The sequence below is a fragment of the Lasioglossum baleicum genome, chromosome 7 (genome assembly GCF_051020765.1).
Source record: "Lasioglossum baleicum chromosome 7, iyLasBale1, whole genome shotgun sequence".
NCBI lineage: Eukaryota > Metazoa > Arthropoda > Insecta > Hymenoptera > Halictidae > Lasioglossum > Lasioglossum baleicum.
In genome coordinates this window covers 792,873-808,958 of record NC_134935.1, presented here as the reverse complement: position 1 = coordinate 808,958, position 16,086 = coordinate 792,873, and the positions used below count along the sequence as shown (strand labels likewise).

General features: G+C 40.3%; 1 protein-coding gene and 1 long non-coding RNA gene across 11 annotated transcripts in view; one reads left to right on the top strand and one right to left on the bottom strand.

Moving 5' to 3' along the window:
• Positions 1-16,086, top strand: part of LOC143210726 (Y+L amino acid transporter 2-like) — a 694,702-nt gene that overhangs the window by 630,494 nt on the left and 48,122 nt on the right. For 9 of the 10 annotated variants that reach the window (XM_076427853.1, XM_076427855.1, XM_076427854.1 and 6 more), the window contains one exon: positions 10,584-14,063. The exons of the other annotated variant lie outside the window; for it this stretch is intronic. In XM_076427853.1, coding sequence (XP_076283968.1) covers positions 10,584-10,645 — 62 coding nt within the window. In that variant the 3' untranslated portion in view covers positions 10,646-14,063. Of the gene's footprint in view, positions 1-10,583; positions 14,064-16,086 lie in introns of those variants that run through there. 10 annotated transcript variants of the gene reach the window in all.
• Positions 2,195-3,477, bottom strand: LOC143210361 (uncharacterized). Its single transcript, XR_013009240.1, has 2 exons — positions 3,192-3,477; positions 2,195-3,124 (listed from the first exon to the last, which is right to left on the bottom strand). It is a non-coding gene; the product is annotated as an uncharacterized LOC143210361 (long non-coding RNA).

The window sequence follows — 16,086 nt, the reverse complement described above, 5'->3', positions numbered from 1 at the left end:
TAATCAATCGTTCTCGCTCTTGCTCACGTGAAACGTCGCGCGTCTCTTGACCGGTTTTCGCTAGCAAGAAAAGTCGGGAAGCTAAACGTGAATATCGCTACCTAACAAAGTGAAACTATCATCTTGTTCTCATCTCACGCTCTTTATTCTACAAATCTCGCCAAATACAAGCTTGTGTTTTGGCTTGATACATCACTTCTTTTTGTACAAAGTTCGTTGACAATTAAAACGAACTCAAGATGGGGAAATAAAGTTATTTCTAAGTTAAGTGACTAGTTCTACCCCTTCTAATCCGAAACATTTGGTCCTTCGAGCCGGATCTCGCGCTGCAGTCCATCTGAAAATTAACCGTGAAGTTCATCGAACTGTCTCGTGCTTCTACCTCGTGCTACGAACAATGGCTGACCTTGTTGACGAACAACGGATGTTTGCTCAACGAATCTCCCGCGTCGTGGGCCGCCTAATGACGAAAGGAAAGGCCAACCTCACTCTGGGAATTCTTCGTACCGCTCACTCCTATATCGATCAACTATGGGCTGATTACACTGTCCAACAAATTTCAACTTTTTAAAAGTATTTCGATTCCCACTATGCGATTCTTATAGAGTTTTCCGCTCTGATTCCGAATCTGTTTTCCATTTTTTCCTATACGTCCAGTTTTTGAGAAAATGGAGTTTAAAATCATTATTAAAATAAAAATAAATTTTTTAAAAATACCACGTTTTTAAAATGGACTAAAAAGTATAAAATAATTTTTCCTAGCCCCGTACAGATTCCTAACCACGTACAGATAATCCTGAAAATACTTGTAAGATTTAAAACGAAAAACGTGGGGCGCAAGATAATAGTAAGGAGTGTAGAGAGTAGAAGCAGTTGAGAAATCTTACACAACAGTTCATATCATTTGCGAAGCAATAAAATTTTTAGTAATTTAGGTGAACTATTCATGCATCAATTATCTATTGCATGCGCCCCACGTTTTTCGTTTTAAATCTTACAAGTATTTGCGTAGATGTTAAAAATTCACAATCACAAATTTTCAGGATTATCTGTACGTGGTTAGGAATTTGTACGGGGCTAGGAAAAATTATTTTATACTTTTTAGTCCATTTTAAAAACGTGGTATTTTTAAAAAATTTATTTTTATTTTAATAATTATTTTCTGCTTTTTAGTCTTGTGTGTGTGAAACTTTTGAATCGATTTTAAACATTTTTATGAGATTATAACAGAGACACGTAGTAAATTTCAGACGGTATTGCAACCCCGTCCTATCGAAAACAAACGCCATGGTAAAATGTCAAAGATAAAGGTTCGACGTTCAGTGGAGTGGGGATGAGTCAGAGTGGGAACGCCTAGTGGAGTAGGGAGCGCTGAACACGTGGACGTAGGGTTTCGCGGGGAGGTGAACAGGCAAATATTTAATTGTTATTTCTCCGAAACGGATAGACTTCTCAAAAATTTTTTTTTGAATAATGCATTGTCATCTAGTTCTGAGCCATGTAACCGATTTCAAGTCTCTAGCTCATCAGGAAGTTAGTTTAAAATCAATTGCAAAATTTGCCACCGAACAAACAGACAAACAGACAAACAAACAAGAAAGCGAGCTAATAAAAACGTGGTAAAAAAGACATATTTTTCAACTTTAAACAAATATTGTGATGTTATTATAAAAGATATTGAATTGTTCTTTACAGCAAAAGATTCTGTGGACTTTCCCGAATACAGTGATATCCAATATTAATACATTATGATTGTTTAAACATGTTTAAACAATGATTAAAGACGGAGAGACACCACTTTTGCACTAATTTTTGCGGATATTTTCGAATTTATCTCAAAAAATTAGGGTCCAGCGGAAAATCGAGCTATACCACGCGAAAGAGCAGACTTTTATCTTGAAAAACCCCCGTTTGAAGTTTGCATGGTCGACGTTTTTTTTCGAACCACAAAGCAAAATATCTTCGCCCGACATGAGTTGTCACCAGTGGCGCTCACCACCAGAACGGTCGTTCGCCGCTCCGTATCCCGTCGCTGCGCCGTATCCCGTCCCGAGCGCCACTGGCGGAAACTCATGTCGGACTAAGATATTTTGCTTTCTGGTTCGAAAAAAACGTCGATGTCGCAAACTTCAAACGGGGGTTTTTCAAGATAAAAGTCTGCTCTTTCGCGTGGTATAGTTCGATTTTCCGCTGGACCCTAATTTTTTGAGATAAATTCGAAAATATCCGCAAAAATTGGTGCAAAAGTGGTGTCTCTCCGTCTTTAATCATTGTTTAAACATGTTTAAACAATCATAATGTATTAATATTGGATATCACTGTATTCGGGAAAGTCCACAGAATCTTTTGCTGTAAAGAACAATTCGATATCTTTTATAATAACATCACAATATTTGTTTAAAGTTGAAAAATATGTTTTTTTTTAAACTTCATTTTTTCAAAAATTGGACGTATAGGGAAAAAATGGAAAACAGATTCGGAATCAGTGCGGAAAACTCTATAAGAACCGCATAGTGGGAATCGAAATACTTTTTGGCTGTTGGACAGTGTTACTGCAAGGGCGATTCGGAAATTAGGACCGCCTCTAAAACAGACGCCCAATTAAAGGACAGCCCTTATTTCAAGGTCGATGAATTCAGCAAGACCCGCTTGAATCACCTCGAGCAGGTCGAATCTGTACTCGACATGATCGCCGAACAAAAAGCTGTGGCGACCGTTACCAAGTCGGCGACTTCAAGTAGTCTAGCTCCGCAAGGTCACGCGCTGCGTTCTCAACATCGTCTCTTCCAACGTTCGAGGGTCACTATAAGGACTGGCCAGCCTTCCGCGACTTGTTTACGTCGCTTGTCACAAGCGACCCATCTCTGTCCTCACTGGAACGTCTTCATTATTTGAAAAATTGTTTGCAAGGCAACGCCGCCACCCTCTTCAAGTACGTTGAGACGAACTCAACCGACTTCCAAGTGGCTTGGGAGAATCTGGACAATCTCTACACCAATCTCCGGCTTTGGGCGCAAGCTGAATCTAGAACACTGATCGCAGCACCACAGTGCTGCTGACAGGATGCACCAGCCGATACTCGGCCATCCTGACGACCAAAAATGGCAGCTGATCGGATGGAGACCTGAGCAGAAAAGAAAATTCTGGGATTACTGAGCACCGTCACTTGCGGTCTAGCTTGTGCACCATACCTCGCAACCAGATGTCTGCACCAACTCGCCAAGGTGAAGGAGCATCGCTACCCACTTGACTCTCGCATCCTCAGGATGGTCAGCTACGTGGCTGACAATCTTCCCGGAGCGGACACGCATCCTGAGGCGGTATCTCAAGGGGACTCGGAATCCGGATTTTCCTGAAACTTGCAGTATTTAAAGATGACATATCCAATTGTAATTCAGCAAAGCAGTAGCGCGCAATACTCAAGATTTCCCGAGAAAATGGCATTTGAAAATTCGGTTTACTTACGCGTTCATAAGGAGTTCGCGTTAACCTATGAACATGAAGCGCAGTGGCCGAGGGCGCTGCGAGAAAGACTGGTAATCAGTAGGTCGTTGGTTCGAGTCTTGCTGTCGATATTTTTTTTAAAATCTTTTTTTCAGTTTTAATCCTAAAATTTATGAAACCTGCCATTAAACAATTATTTTTTAATTAGAAAATGCATGTTTTTTATTTGTGGGTGTTGAAAAAAATCGAACATAAAAATAATACAGTGTCATATTTACTTTATTATTGCTCATTCTTTATTAATAAAAAAAAATTACGTGTTAGTATGACACGACCCAGAATGATACTCATCGTAAAAGCATGCAAAACAATAATCAAAATTAAATAATAAAAAAAATAATAATAATTAAATTATAAAAATTAAATAATAAAAATAATAATAATAATAATTAAATTATTGTTTTCCATGCTTTTACGATGAGTATCATTCTGGGTCGTGTCACACTAACACGTAATTTTTTTTTATTAATAAAGAATGAGCAATAATTTGTAAATATAACACTGTATTATTTTTATGTTGGATTTTTTTCAACACCCACAAATAAAAAACATGCATTTTCTATTTAAAAAATAATTGTTTAATGGCAGACTTCATAAATTTTAGGATTGTAACAGACCTGTACGGTGCAGGCCTGTCACTACGAGACACGCGCCGAACACAGCCGACCGACGCCGAAGATTACCGAACGCGTCGTCCGCGTACGACGCGTCACTACGTACGATCCCGCGCTCCGAGCCACATTCGGCGGGAAACGGACGTCGAGGTTCCGCCATCTTAACGGATACGGAAACTCGACGTCACACATCCGTTCTCCCCGCATCATTCCCCTCACCTCCAACCTCCGCCTATAAAAGGCGATGCAAGCGAGGCACGGGCCTCTTTTCCAGCCTGGGCAGCATCCTGGGCACATCCCGAGTATCGGTACGTATTACTGGTACTATTTCCTAGTTCCCACGCTCTCGACGTCGAGTTGTCCGCAGCATCGGCCTCCTCGACATCGGCAGTTTCCACCGGCGTGATAGCGAACACGCCAAACAGAGAGGGCAGCATCCTTCTCTGCCGTTCGGGCAGCATCCTGAGAACTCCGACAGCTACCGGAGACGACTAAATGAAGGGGCAGCATCCTCTTCATTTACCATAGAACAGCCACGGGGAATTTCCCGACTCGTGGCCGGGATTCCTGACCGTTCCTACCCGAACCCAGTCGTCGGTACGAACACGAAGTCCACGCGTACGCGTCGCGTCGCGATGAACGATCACGCCAGGATCACTCTTAGAAGCACGGATCGGTAATACGGTTTACGAGACACACGAGTCCGCGAATGTACGAGTAGTGAGCCCGAAAATACGTATCCACACTGTCGTTATTTCACGTCCCGCGCACCTCGTCTATTTTCAGCTTCCGTCGATTCTCTCGCCGATAAACGAATCCGGCGCGACGAGCTATTTCAGCACGAGAGGATACGACGCCGCGACAACATCACCGTCGGAAGCAGAACCGTTACAGGATTAAAACTGAAAAAAAGATTTTTAAAAAAAATATTGACAGCAAGACTCGAACCAGCGACCTACTGATTACCAGTTTTTCTCGCAGCGCCCTTGGCCACTGCGCTTTATGTTTATAGGTTAACGCGAACTCCTTATGAACGCGTAAACCGAATTTTCAAATGCCATTTTCTCGGGAAATCTTGAGTATTGCGCGCTACTGCTTTGCTAAATTACATTTGTATACGTCATCTTTAAATACTGCAAGTTGCAGGAAAATCCGGATTCCGACTACCCTGGACTCCCCTTGCTAGTGGGGGACGTTGGTGGAGTGTGCACATGGTGCTGGAATGGGATAGTGGAAGGGGAAAAAGAGGGGAATGTGTGAGCTCCGTTTGGAGCTCAACTGGCGACACTGTTCTCATGGCGGGCGGGTTTCCACGTTGCAAGTGGGCATTCAACGCCAAGTCTTTTGGACGGTCTCTCCACCTCCGAGCTGAAAGGATTCGGCGAATTGGACTCTCCCATGCTATCTCTAAAGCATAGAGATTTGTTTGTTCACTGATATGTTCAAACATTTCTTTAGTGATAAAAAGGCTTTCCTGCAATTCCCCACTTTCTCATTAGTTTTTTTGGCAGCGTAGGTACTCGTGAAAGGCACAATATTCGCCTGGATGCCATTTGGTTCAAACCATTCATTTTGGTCTCTGGTTTCGTTAGCACTTATGCCACAATTGTCACTATCAGATTCCATTATCTGGTCTAATGAATTATCATCTTCCAACGATGGCAACCGTAATACTCGGCGACGTCGACGTTTGACATCACTATCACTATAGCCACGTCGACATTAATATCTCCTTCTCCTCGCAACACTTGTGGTCTTATGGGTAATAAATACTTTTGAAAACGAACCAAAATTTTCTTGGGCTTTTCTTTACTTTATGTAAGAGATGGCCAACAGTTAAACGGTAACGAATTAACTTTATTTTAACGTTTCGCGGCGACGGGCTTGACAAGACTGCTGTTTGACGTTCGCTTCTTGCTCGTCGTTCGATCGTTTTTGATGTTTGCTACATTTTCGGGATCAAAAATTTGTCTTTCTTCTATAAATTATTATCTATTTGGTATGTAATACAGTAGATTTGAATGAGGAGAACCTAGGAATCGAAGTTTCGATTTTGTAGGTCAATGGCTTCAAAGTTATGATTGCTTAAAGTTGAGCACTTTGCAATGTTTTTGACTGGTAAGCGCGCCACCATATTGGTTTGTAGTGACCATCGCGCGCCGCTTACCGAGCTGAGCCGCTAGGTAGCAGCACAGGCGCGCCGCACAGTGGGGCCTTTCGTCCAAATCGGAGACAAAATCAAAGAACTTTCGATAGAAATGAGGTAGAGCGACGAAATTTTTTAAAAATTAAAGCCGAAACTTTGCAGAATATGGGAAAAATAGAGAGATTATGGTACGAACGTTTTTTAACCTTGAGAAAATTCGTTAAACATGTAGAATTTCAAGAAATCTATTTTGCAATATCCTGAGGTCGTAGAAAAATTTTGAGACCAGATTTGAAATCAGCGCGAAAAAATCTACGGGAAATGAAGTACACCATGTTCAACAATAATTTTTTCCGCGCGTGGTATTGGAAAAACCACAATTTTCTTGAAATTGTGTAAGTTTAACGAATTTGCTCAACTTTAAAAAACGTTCTTACCATAATCTCCCTATTTTCCCCATATTCTGCAAAGTTTCAGCTTTAATTTAAAAAAAATTTCGTCGCTCTACCTCATTTCTATCGAAAGTTCTTTGATTTTGTCTCCGATTTGGACGAAAGGTCCCACTGTGCGCCGTATGTAGGGATATTGGCGCCACAAGCGTATATACCCTAGGCGACTGCCTGGCGCAGGCATGACCAGAACTAGCACGCCAGCAGGCATTCTCATGGAACACTCCCACTTCTCCCGGCCGTGCGTCTCGCTCCCCGTGGCGGCCATAGTGCTCGGAGCAACTATGGCCGCCGAGGGGATTGGGACGCGCGGCCGGGAGGAGTGGGGGTATTCCACGGGTATTCCTTGAGAATACCTCCGAATGAATACCTCCTTGAAAATAGCACCGAGAATGCCTCCTCGCGTGCTATTTCTGACCATGCCGGCCCAGCGTGATCGCTCCGTCGAGGTTGGCCGCACTGACCTCAGGAGAAAATTATCGCACGAGATGAACTCTCACTGAGTGATGCGATATGGTGCAAGGTTTCTCGCGCATGCGCGGGCAAAACAGTATCGTATCTACAGGGTGTCCCAAAACCCCTTCAAGTCCGGGAAATAGGAGGTTCCTTAGGTCATTTGAAGCAACATTTTCCTTTGCACCAATGTTAGCCGGGGCTTCGTTTAGGAGTTATTAACGAAAAACACGGACCAACCAGAGCGCGACCTAGACGCGCGATGGCACGTACAGCCCGGCGCGCCGGGAGACGAGCGTGGTGTAACGCCGCGATGCCGTAACGAATAAGAGTTTCTCGAGATTATGTGAATCCTCCCCGATTTGGATGAGCTTTGGATATGTTGTCAAGACCATGATTCTGAACAACATTACCCTTTACAGTTTTTGTCGGTCGGAAGAACTGTACTTGTCAATTCATATGGGTGGATCTCTTTACCCGACTTACGGCAACTATACCCGAACGAGAGAAGAAGCACATAAACTGATTGTATTAAAAACTCACTTATCTGTTCACATTTGTCAACACATAATTATGCACTAATAATAATTGCCATATCCCTTGTCCTGCTGCACAAATCACAACAATCAGGTAATGCAATCACTAGACTGCGGATTTCATGCATTTGTAGGAAACATGAGTAGGTGCATTTTAAGACACTAGAGAGATTAAAATAATTTCAAAACACCAATGTATTCTTTTCAACTTCTTAAAATGATCACAGTAAGAATCAAATATCTGTCTGGCTCCTGTCCCTTGTAATAGCGGCAGCCAACCTTCATTTTACATAAAGACCCACAGTCTAGTGATTAGTTTAAATAACCATTTAATTAGTTTAAGCAATTATTATTAGTGCATAACTATGTGTTGACAAATGTGAACAGTGATTGTGAGTGTGGAAAAATTTCAAGGCATCTGCGTGAAATAAACATACGAATTATTTATCGATTCGAAAGTGAAAGTGAAATTCTGGATTGTCGACTTGACCGCGCATCCCTTTGGCCTTTTACCACCGGCTGTGCAGTTCGTCGACCTGGCCGTACGTTCCTTAGCTTTCGGTACTGTCGTATACCTGAAGACATCTGTGCAGTTCGTCACCGAGTGACCCAGTGACACACATTTCGAAGCAGCAAATGGATTTACAGCTGAATAAGTGAGGTTTTAATACAATCAGTTTCTGCTTTTTCCCTCGTTCGGGTAAAGTTGCCGTAAGTCGGGTAAAGAGATCCACCCATATGAATTGACAAGTAAAGTTTTTTCGACCGACAAAAACTGTAAAGGGTAATGTTGTTCAGAATCATGGTCTTGACAACATATCCAAAGCTCATCGAAATCGGGTAGAAGATAGTACTATCGATCGATTTACAATTACAAGTTACTTATCGCGTAAACTAAAGCCGGCCGACAAAAACTGTAAAGGGAAATGTTGTTCAGAATCATGGTCTTGACAACATATCCAAAGCTCATCCAAATCGGGTAGAAGATAGTACTATCGATCGATTTACAATTACAAGTTTTTACAATTATGTATCTCGTAAACTAAAGCCGGCCGAAAAAAACTGTAAAGGGAAATGTTGTTCAGAATGATGGTCTTGACAACATATCCAAAGCTCATCCAAATCGGGGAGGATTCACATAATCTCGAGAAACTCTTGTTAGTTACGGCATCGCGGCGTTACACCACGCTCGTCTCCCGGCGCGCCGGGCTGAACGTGCCATCGCGCGTCTAGGTCGCGCTCTGATTGGTCCGTGTTTTTCGTTAATAACTCCTAAACAAAGCCCCGGCTGACATTGGTGCAAAGGAAAATGTTGCTTCAAATGACCTAAGGAACCTCCCATTTCCCGGAGTCGAAGGGGTCTTGGGACACCCTGTATGTATATATATATATATATATATATATATATATATATATATATATAAATATTTATTGTATATCTATATATATATACTGTATATATATATACATTATATTACACTATAATAAAAACTATAATAAAATATATACATATAGAAAAAAAATATACATAAAATATATATATATAAAGTCACTAATTATGTCTGTAATAAATAAACATAAATAATAATTACTCTTGAAAAATAAAAAAAACATTGCAATGCACCGCATTTATTTTATGAACATAAATTCGTTTTTCTCTGTAACGAAATTAATACATAAAATAAATAATTGTTTTCGACGTATATGGAGAAACTATTTTAACGGTTAATGAAACAGGACAAATGGATATTCCTCACCTGCTTCGATACCTTCCATATTCAAAATTGAAAGAACGAACATAAAACAAAGTTATTGATTATAGGAAATCAGCAATTGATTGGGCCAGGTCTCGCGTGAATTCTTCGATGAGCTCTCTAACGAGCTCTCTGCCACTTATGCAAACGTGATTCCTGCCGTTTGTTGTGGAAATTTGAGATTCCCGGGATTTGTTTCATACACTAGAGACATATCTGAAGGGATTAGTAAAGCCAAATAAGGTATGGAAAATAGTTGCATTTTCGACTTTTGTCCACAGGCGGCTGCACTGTGCGCTGGGCTGAACGTGCCATCGCGCATCTAGGTCGCGCTCTGATTGGTCTGTGTTTTTCGTTAATAACTCCTAAACAAAGCCCCGGTTGACATTGGTGCAAAGGAAAATGTCGTTAATAACTCCAGGACGTGTCCTACGAATTACAAAATATACACAAATACACATGTTATACATCCATGTTTCAGAATCAAATATAACCAATTTTTTAAAATTCGGCGGGGTGCTCAAGGTACCCCATTTTATCGAGAATCTTACTTTACTGAGGCTGAAATCGCCGCGCATGCGCCGGACATCTTGCACCATATCGCATCACTGCTCTCACTCTCTTGTCTGTGAACGGTTACAGAGAACGCACGCACTGTTCGTGTCTCAATCAGCCATATTGAACATTTGAAATATATCAGTTTGTAGTTACATTCCGTATACCAGCCTGTTCTATTCCATCCCCTTTGTTCAAATAGTGACGGTGTTGGCTGCATAGTAAAACAAACAAACGAACGAACGTAACTCGTTCCACCACCACGTGGTGTGACAAAAACCCTACACGTAATAACGCTAACGTAGAGGAAATACCTTGGTAAATGTTTGAGAGAAAATATCTTGGAAAATGTTTACAAAAGGATATTGGCAGCTCGCTCGCTGTCGGCTGAACGGAAAGGACAGCAAAATCGGCGTCGCGCTCAATGTGTTAAAATTCCCGCTTCTCTGGCAATGCAAGAAATATAAACTGAATTCTTATTTTAATTCGATTTGCGTTACTCTATTCTATTAGAAAATTTGAGACTGCGCGCAACCAGATCTGGGATAATTATTAGTTTTTTTCTGTTGCAGATAACCTGAACATGGTGTGTGTGAAGCTGTTCATGTGCATGCAGGAGGAGAAAAGCGATTGAGGTCGTTGAATGAAGTTGTTCGGTCGCCGCGTCAGTTTTCCCCTGGAAATTGCGCCGGTCGCGCGACACGCTGCTATGCTGACTTGCTCATTTTATACATGACTGCTGTTAAACATTACGTAACCCGATACAACGGCCCTCCACTCTGCATCAAATCGAGCGCAACATTCCAATGAGATCTATACCGCTTCGTTCAAAAATTGTGAACCAGTGAATTCTAAACGCGACGACATTCACAGCCACATATGTCGGTTCTATACCTTCGGGCGAATACAGCAATATTGAAGTTGACAGTTCATCAATTACTAAATTCATTTATTGTAACGCAAAAACCCGAACTTTCTACGGATCACCACTCGAGAGGATCGCATGGCATAAAGCGCAATCAGAAGATGCTAGGATACGCATTTAATCCTGAGAGAACTACGAATTTTCAGCTACCAATTCAGATTGATTCGAAGTCCGGACACCAAGCATTGTAGGTATACAATCGAGAGAGCAGCGCGGTAAACCTTACGTTAAGGGTGTGGGTCCTTAGTTGACCTTGGTCGAGCGAGAGTGTGGTGGCGCTCTCGCACACCGCTAGACACTGTATACGTACACGATGTTGCAAGAGTCCCGTAAATTTCAAACCACGTCTCGCTAGTGCACATTTCCCCCCCCCCCCTACGTAGTCACAATCGCTAGATAAAAGATCCACCAAGTGCGCTTGGTGTCTAAAATGGCCCACTTTTGCGTTTTCGAGGCGTAATTTTCATTATTCGGCAGCATGTAGCGGAGTTCGAGAAGCATTGGGTGGCGCGACAGTGCTGCCACTGTCAAGACACATAGATTTTTCTTAAATATCGAGAGATTTAGGGTTCTTATAGAAAAAGCATACACCAAGCGCACTTTCAGGGACACATACAATGTAAATGCAACCTTTATTATATTAAACTATACTTAAATACACAGTTTGTAATTTACGAGATACACCCCTAAACGGAGCGTTCCGGCACAAGTATCAGTTCCATGGCATTTTTAGCTAGCAGCGCTAATGTCTTTTTCTGAATATTCAGTCACTGTTTTACCGATACAGTGACCGAGTCGGTAAAACAGTGACTGAATATTCAGAAACAGACATTTCTGTTGCCCAATGCTTCTCGAACTCCGCTACATGCTGCCGAATAATGAAAATTCTTGAGGGTTACTCAGAATGTTGTCCGTGACAACATATGTCAAGGTCAAGGTCGTCCGAGGTACCTCCCCTTAACGTAAGGTTTACCAGCTGCTCTTCTTCTGTACACATATCAACTTGTTATTTTCTCATGTGATTTTTATATCGAGCTCTCGCTACAGTGAACCGCAAAGTGTCATTTTTGACTTGTTACGTTGTGTATAGTTGTGCAGGATAACGATATAGCAGTTGAATGTGAAGGATTGAAAATTCGAAGGAGTTCGTTTCTTTTTGAATGTGATTCTAGCTGATTAGCGATCTCAAAATAACATCGTTCGATCCATTGTTGGATGAAATCTTGCTACACATAGTTAGGGATCGGTGCCTTTCTCATCAATCTGTTGAATGCAACGTAAGATCATTTCATCGTGTTTTGTAGTTAGTCGATCGATGCCGAAGGATCCGCATCGATCACGCAGGATATGACATATGACATAATGTGTCGTGTACGAAGATCGTATGTCTCTCAGGCCAGAAAAACTGCTGAAATTATTCGTCGAAACCAGTGATGGGCAGCGTCGATTGCATTTGTAATTGAAATACGTGTAAAATACGGAATAATTCTATTGAATGGATAAATCAGTTGACGAATATCTTGGCATTTTATACTATATTATTTATAGTTATGCAATGTGAAATACTTGTGTAATTTGTATTTAAATGCTCATTGAATACTGAATACAATAGTATTTCATATTTTTCACCTGATAAAGATACAAGTACTTGCTGTATTACAGCCAAACAAAAAGTATATTACTTCCTCGAATTTAGCACGATGTATTCTTTATAGCCTGCATACTGCATAATAGCATCGTGTACAGTCCGTTGTGCAGTTGATGAGAAATATTTGTACCATTGTGCTTTTGGGCAAAATGTTGGTGTTATTCTGTATTCGATGAACTTTTAAATACGATTTACAGAAGTACAGTAAATATTCCATAGACGCAACAATTTGTACACGATAGATGCGACCAAGAATACCCCGCCCCCCCCCCAACTTAGTAATCTGATCTCGGTTCGGTATATCGGTGTGAACCACTATTAACGCAATGCGGAGAGTCGCAGTCGCCGGCACAGTTCAAACGCCCGTGCGTCATCACAATGTAACACCAATATTTAATCTTCTTTGTTTTTCATTATTTTTTTATAGAACTTTCCGCAACATATTCCTGACATTTTTCTAATGCAAAATGATACCAAACACAATATAATTTCAACTGTATTTAGTTGGTTTAATTGGCGATGAAAGTTTCGGACGCAAGAAAGGACAGCGTATGGGAAAGAAAGAGACGCGGAGAGTCGCAGTCGCCGGCATAGTTCAAAGGCCCGCGTGTGGTGTCACTTTACATGCGCTTTCCTTCTGTACGGTCGGATCGGCCTGTGGAGATAAAAAAATAGCTACCCGGTACGCTAGATGCAACTGAATCCCCCGACGCTGTTGCGTCTATAGAACATTTACTGTATTTCATATTCCATAGCATGATTAAATACAAAATACCAAGATATTCGTCAACTGATTTATCTATTCAATAAAAGTATTTTTTAATGGTATAACAATCGAATAAAATTGATAATAAATTTGCCATTCGAATGCATTTTGCAACGCGTTTTGCCCATCACAACTTGAAACGTATGAAAATAATCATCAAAACGCATAATATTGTATTATAAATGAAGTATAGAATACATATTTATATTATTTAATTGTACATACGACACAAGCAACTATGAATTATTTATCATTCTTTATATACCGATAAATTGCTCTTCCGTTCAATATGTGGCTGGCTATTGTTCAATAAGTGACTTATTGGTCCTCAGTAAGTTCTTGTTGATGTATGCATAAGTAGAAATAACATTTACGTACTGGGTGTTTATCTCGCTAAATTGTAAAATACCCGAGGGAGAAACGTTAGAATTACCCACGGATCATCGTAAAACATAGTTTTGAACGTGTTCGAAAACAACGAGAAAGAATATACAAGTAGCCGAGGAAAATATTCCTTCTATTCACAAATTACATATTCTCCCGAATCAACGACAAAAAGAGGGGTATTGAGGTGTTGGAACTGTCATTTAGTAAAAACTTCTTTAGAAAAATATTTTCTGAGTCAATACTATGGAAAAACAGTCAATTATTATGATCAACGATGACTAATGACGTGCCTTGTATGTCATGCGACGGGAAAAATAATTAAATTTCACAGACGTGTGTAAATGATAAATTCAGATCATAAAAAAATAGGGGAGATAATCGCTGTGATGATCGAAAAGTATTTCATATTTGTGAAATTTTTGCGATGCCTGGGAAAGGACTGTCCAAATATTCTTTTTTCCGTGGAATTAGTTTTCGTTTGAAATGTAACAACAACCTTATTTTATTAAAAAACAATTTTCGTTACAACTTTGTATAAACTACTTGCGAATTCAGGCGCGCACGCTCTACAACATAAAATGGTCGCCAATCTAAACCTCTTCATTGTTATCTCAAATTTATAAAAAAGGATTTCCTTTAAGCGTATAAAAGTAGTTAGTGCGCGGAAAATTTATTATATTAATTATTTAGAAGATGACGCTGGTTTGAGGAAAAGGTTTCAAATGGTTGGAAAGAGCAACTTTGAGGAGCTTTTGAAGGAAGAAAAAAATTTATGTTTTACAGAAAATAATTAATTTTAGTACAATGTGTCAAAATTTCACTAAATTCGCTTAGATTAATCGAGATACAACCCATACTAGTAGTTGACATACGTCGGCGGCTGATTGCAAAAAAATAATTTCGAGAAAATGCATTTAAAGTTTTAGGTTTAGTTATTTTGTTACTAATTTATGTATTTTTCAACTTCGTCATATCTATGTACTGCTATAATTTATGCTTCCGGAGTACGCGTGGGTTTATTATTACTAGGTGCGCAATGAAGTTTCCGGATTCTTTTCAATCAATTAAAAACAGAAAATTTCAAAAGAAATACAAAAAATTATTTATTCAAAATATCGTCTCTCGCTAGCTACACAATTTTGCCATCTCTCTGGCAATACATGAATACCGCGACGATAAAACGACGCATCTTTGGACCAAAACCATATTCATCCACACACAACCAATTTTCCATCCAACCAAAGCCTTCGCGTCACAGGTTTAGTTGAGACTTTACAAAGTTATAGATCTCGTTCCCCTGATTACGAATATACCCCATTATAGGGGCAACTACTCAGTAATTTTCGAGATATTTGCAAATTAAAGTTTTATGGACGTAACATGTCAGTTTAGTTCACTCTGTTACCAAGTAATGGTGTGGCGTAGCGGCAGCGAGCTGAACTGGTACGCCGCGCCGTAGACCCGGGTTCGCGTCCCGTCGGAGTAACTCTTTTTATACTTTTTTTTTACATTTTAGATATATTTTTATCCTCCAAAGGGTTAATTGTAATGATACTTATTATTTTATAAATTAAAATAATACATACAAACAAAAATGATATAATAGAAAATTCATTACTACATACGCAAAAGATAATGATTATAAGACAATAATAAAAAAACGAAGTATAAAAAAAAGTTACTCCGACGGGACTCGAACCCGGGTCCACGGCGCGGCTCGGCGTACCAGTTCAGCTCGCTGCTGCTACGCCACACCATTACTTGGTAACAGAGTGAACTAAACAGACAATGTAGCAGACAATTACGTCCGTAAAACTTTAATTTGCAAATATCTCAAAAATTACTGAGTAGTTGCCCCTATAATGGGGTATATTCGTAATCAGGGGAACGAGATCTATAACTCTGTAAAGTCTCAACTAAATCTGTGACGCGAAGGCTTTGCATTCTCCTTGTAAGCCATGCGCCATCGACCGGAACAAGTGATAATCGGTATGTGCCAGGTCTGGCGAATACGGTTTTCCGGAGCGCTTCTTGTCTTTAATGTCGAAATCGCCACTTCTGAAGCGTTTAAACCAATCTTCACAGGTATTTGTCGATGGTGCATGTTCGCCGTAGGCTTCTTCGGGCAAACGACGTGCTTCAGCTGCATTGCGTTTTAGATTAAAATAGAAAAGCAAAACTTCCCGCAAATGCTGCTTATTTGGCACAAAACTCGACATCTTTGTTAATAGAAAAAATATTTTTGCGTAGCGATACTTTTCAATATTCAGGCTGATTATTGTTCACAGATGTTTACTCTATAAAAACAATATAACTTCACACATGTATGTCGACTACATCCGTTGTTAG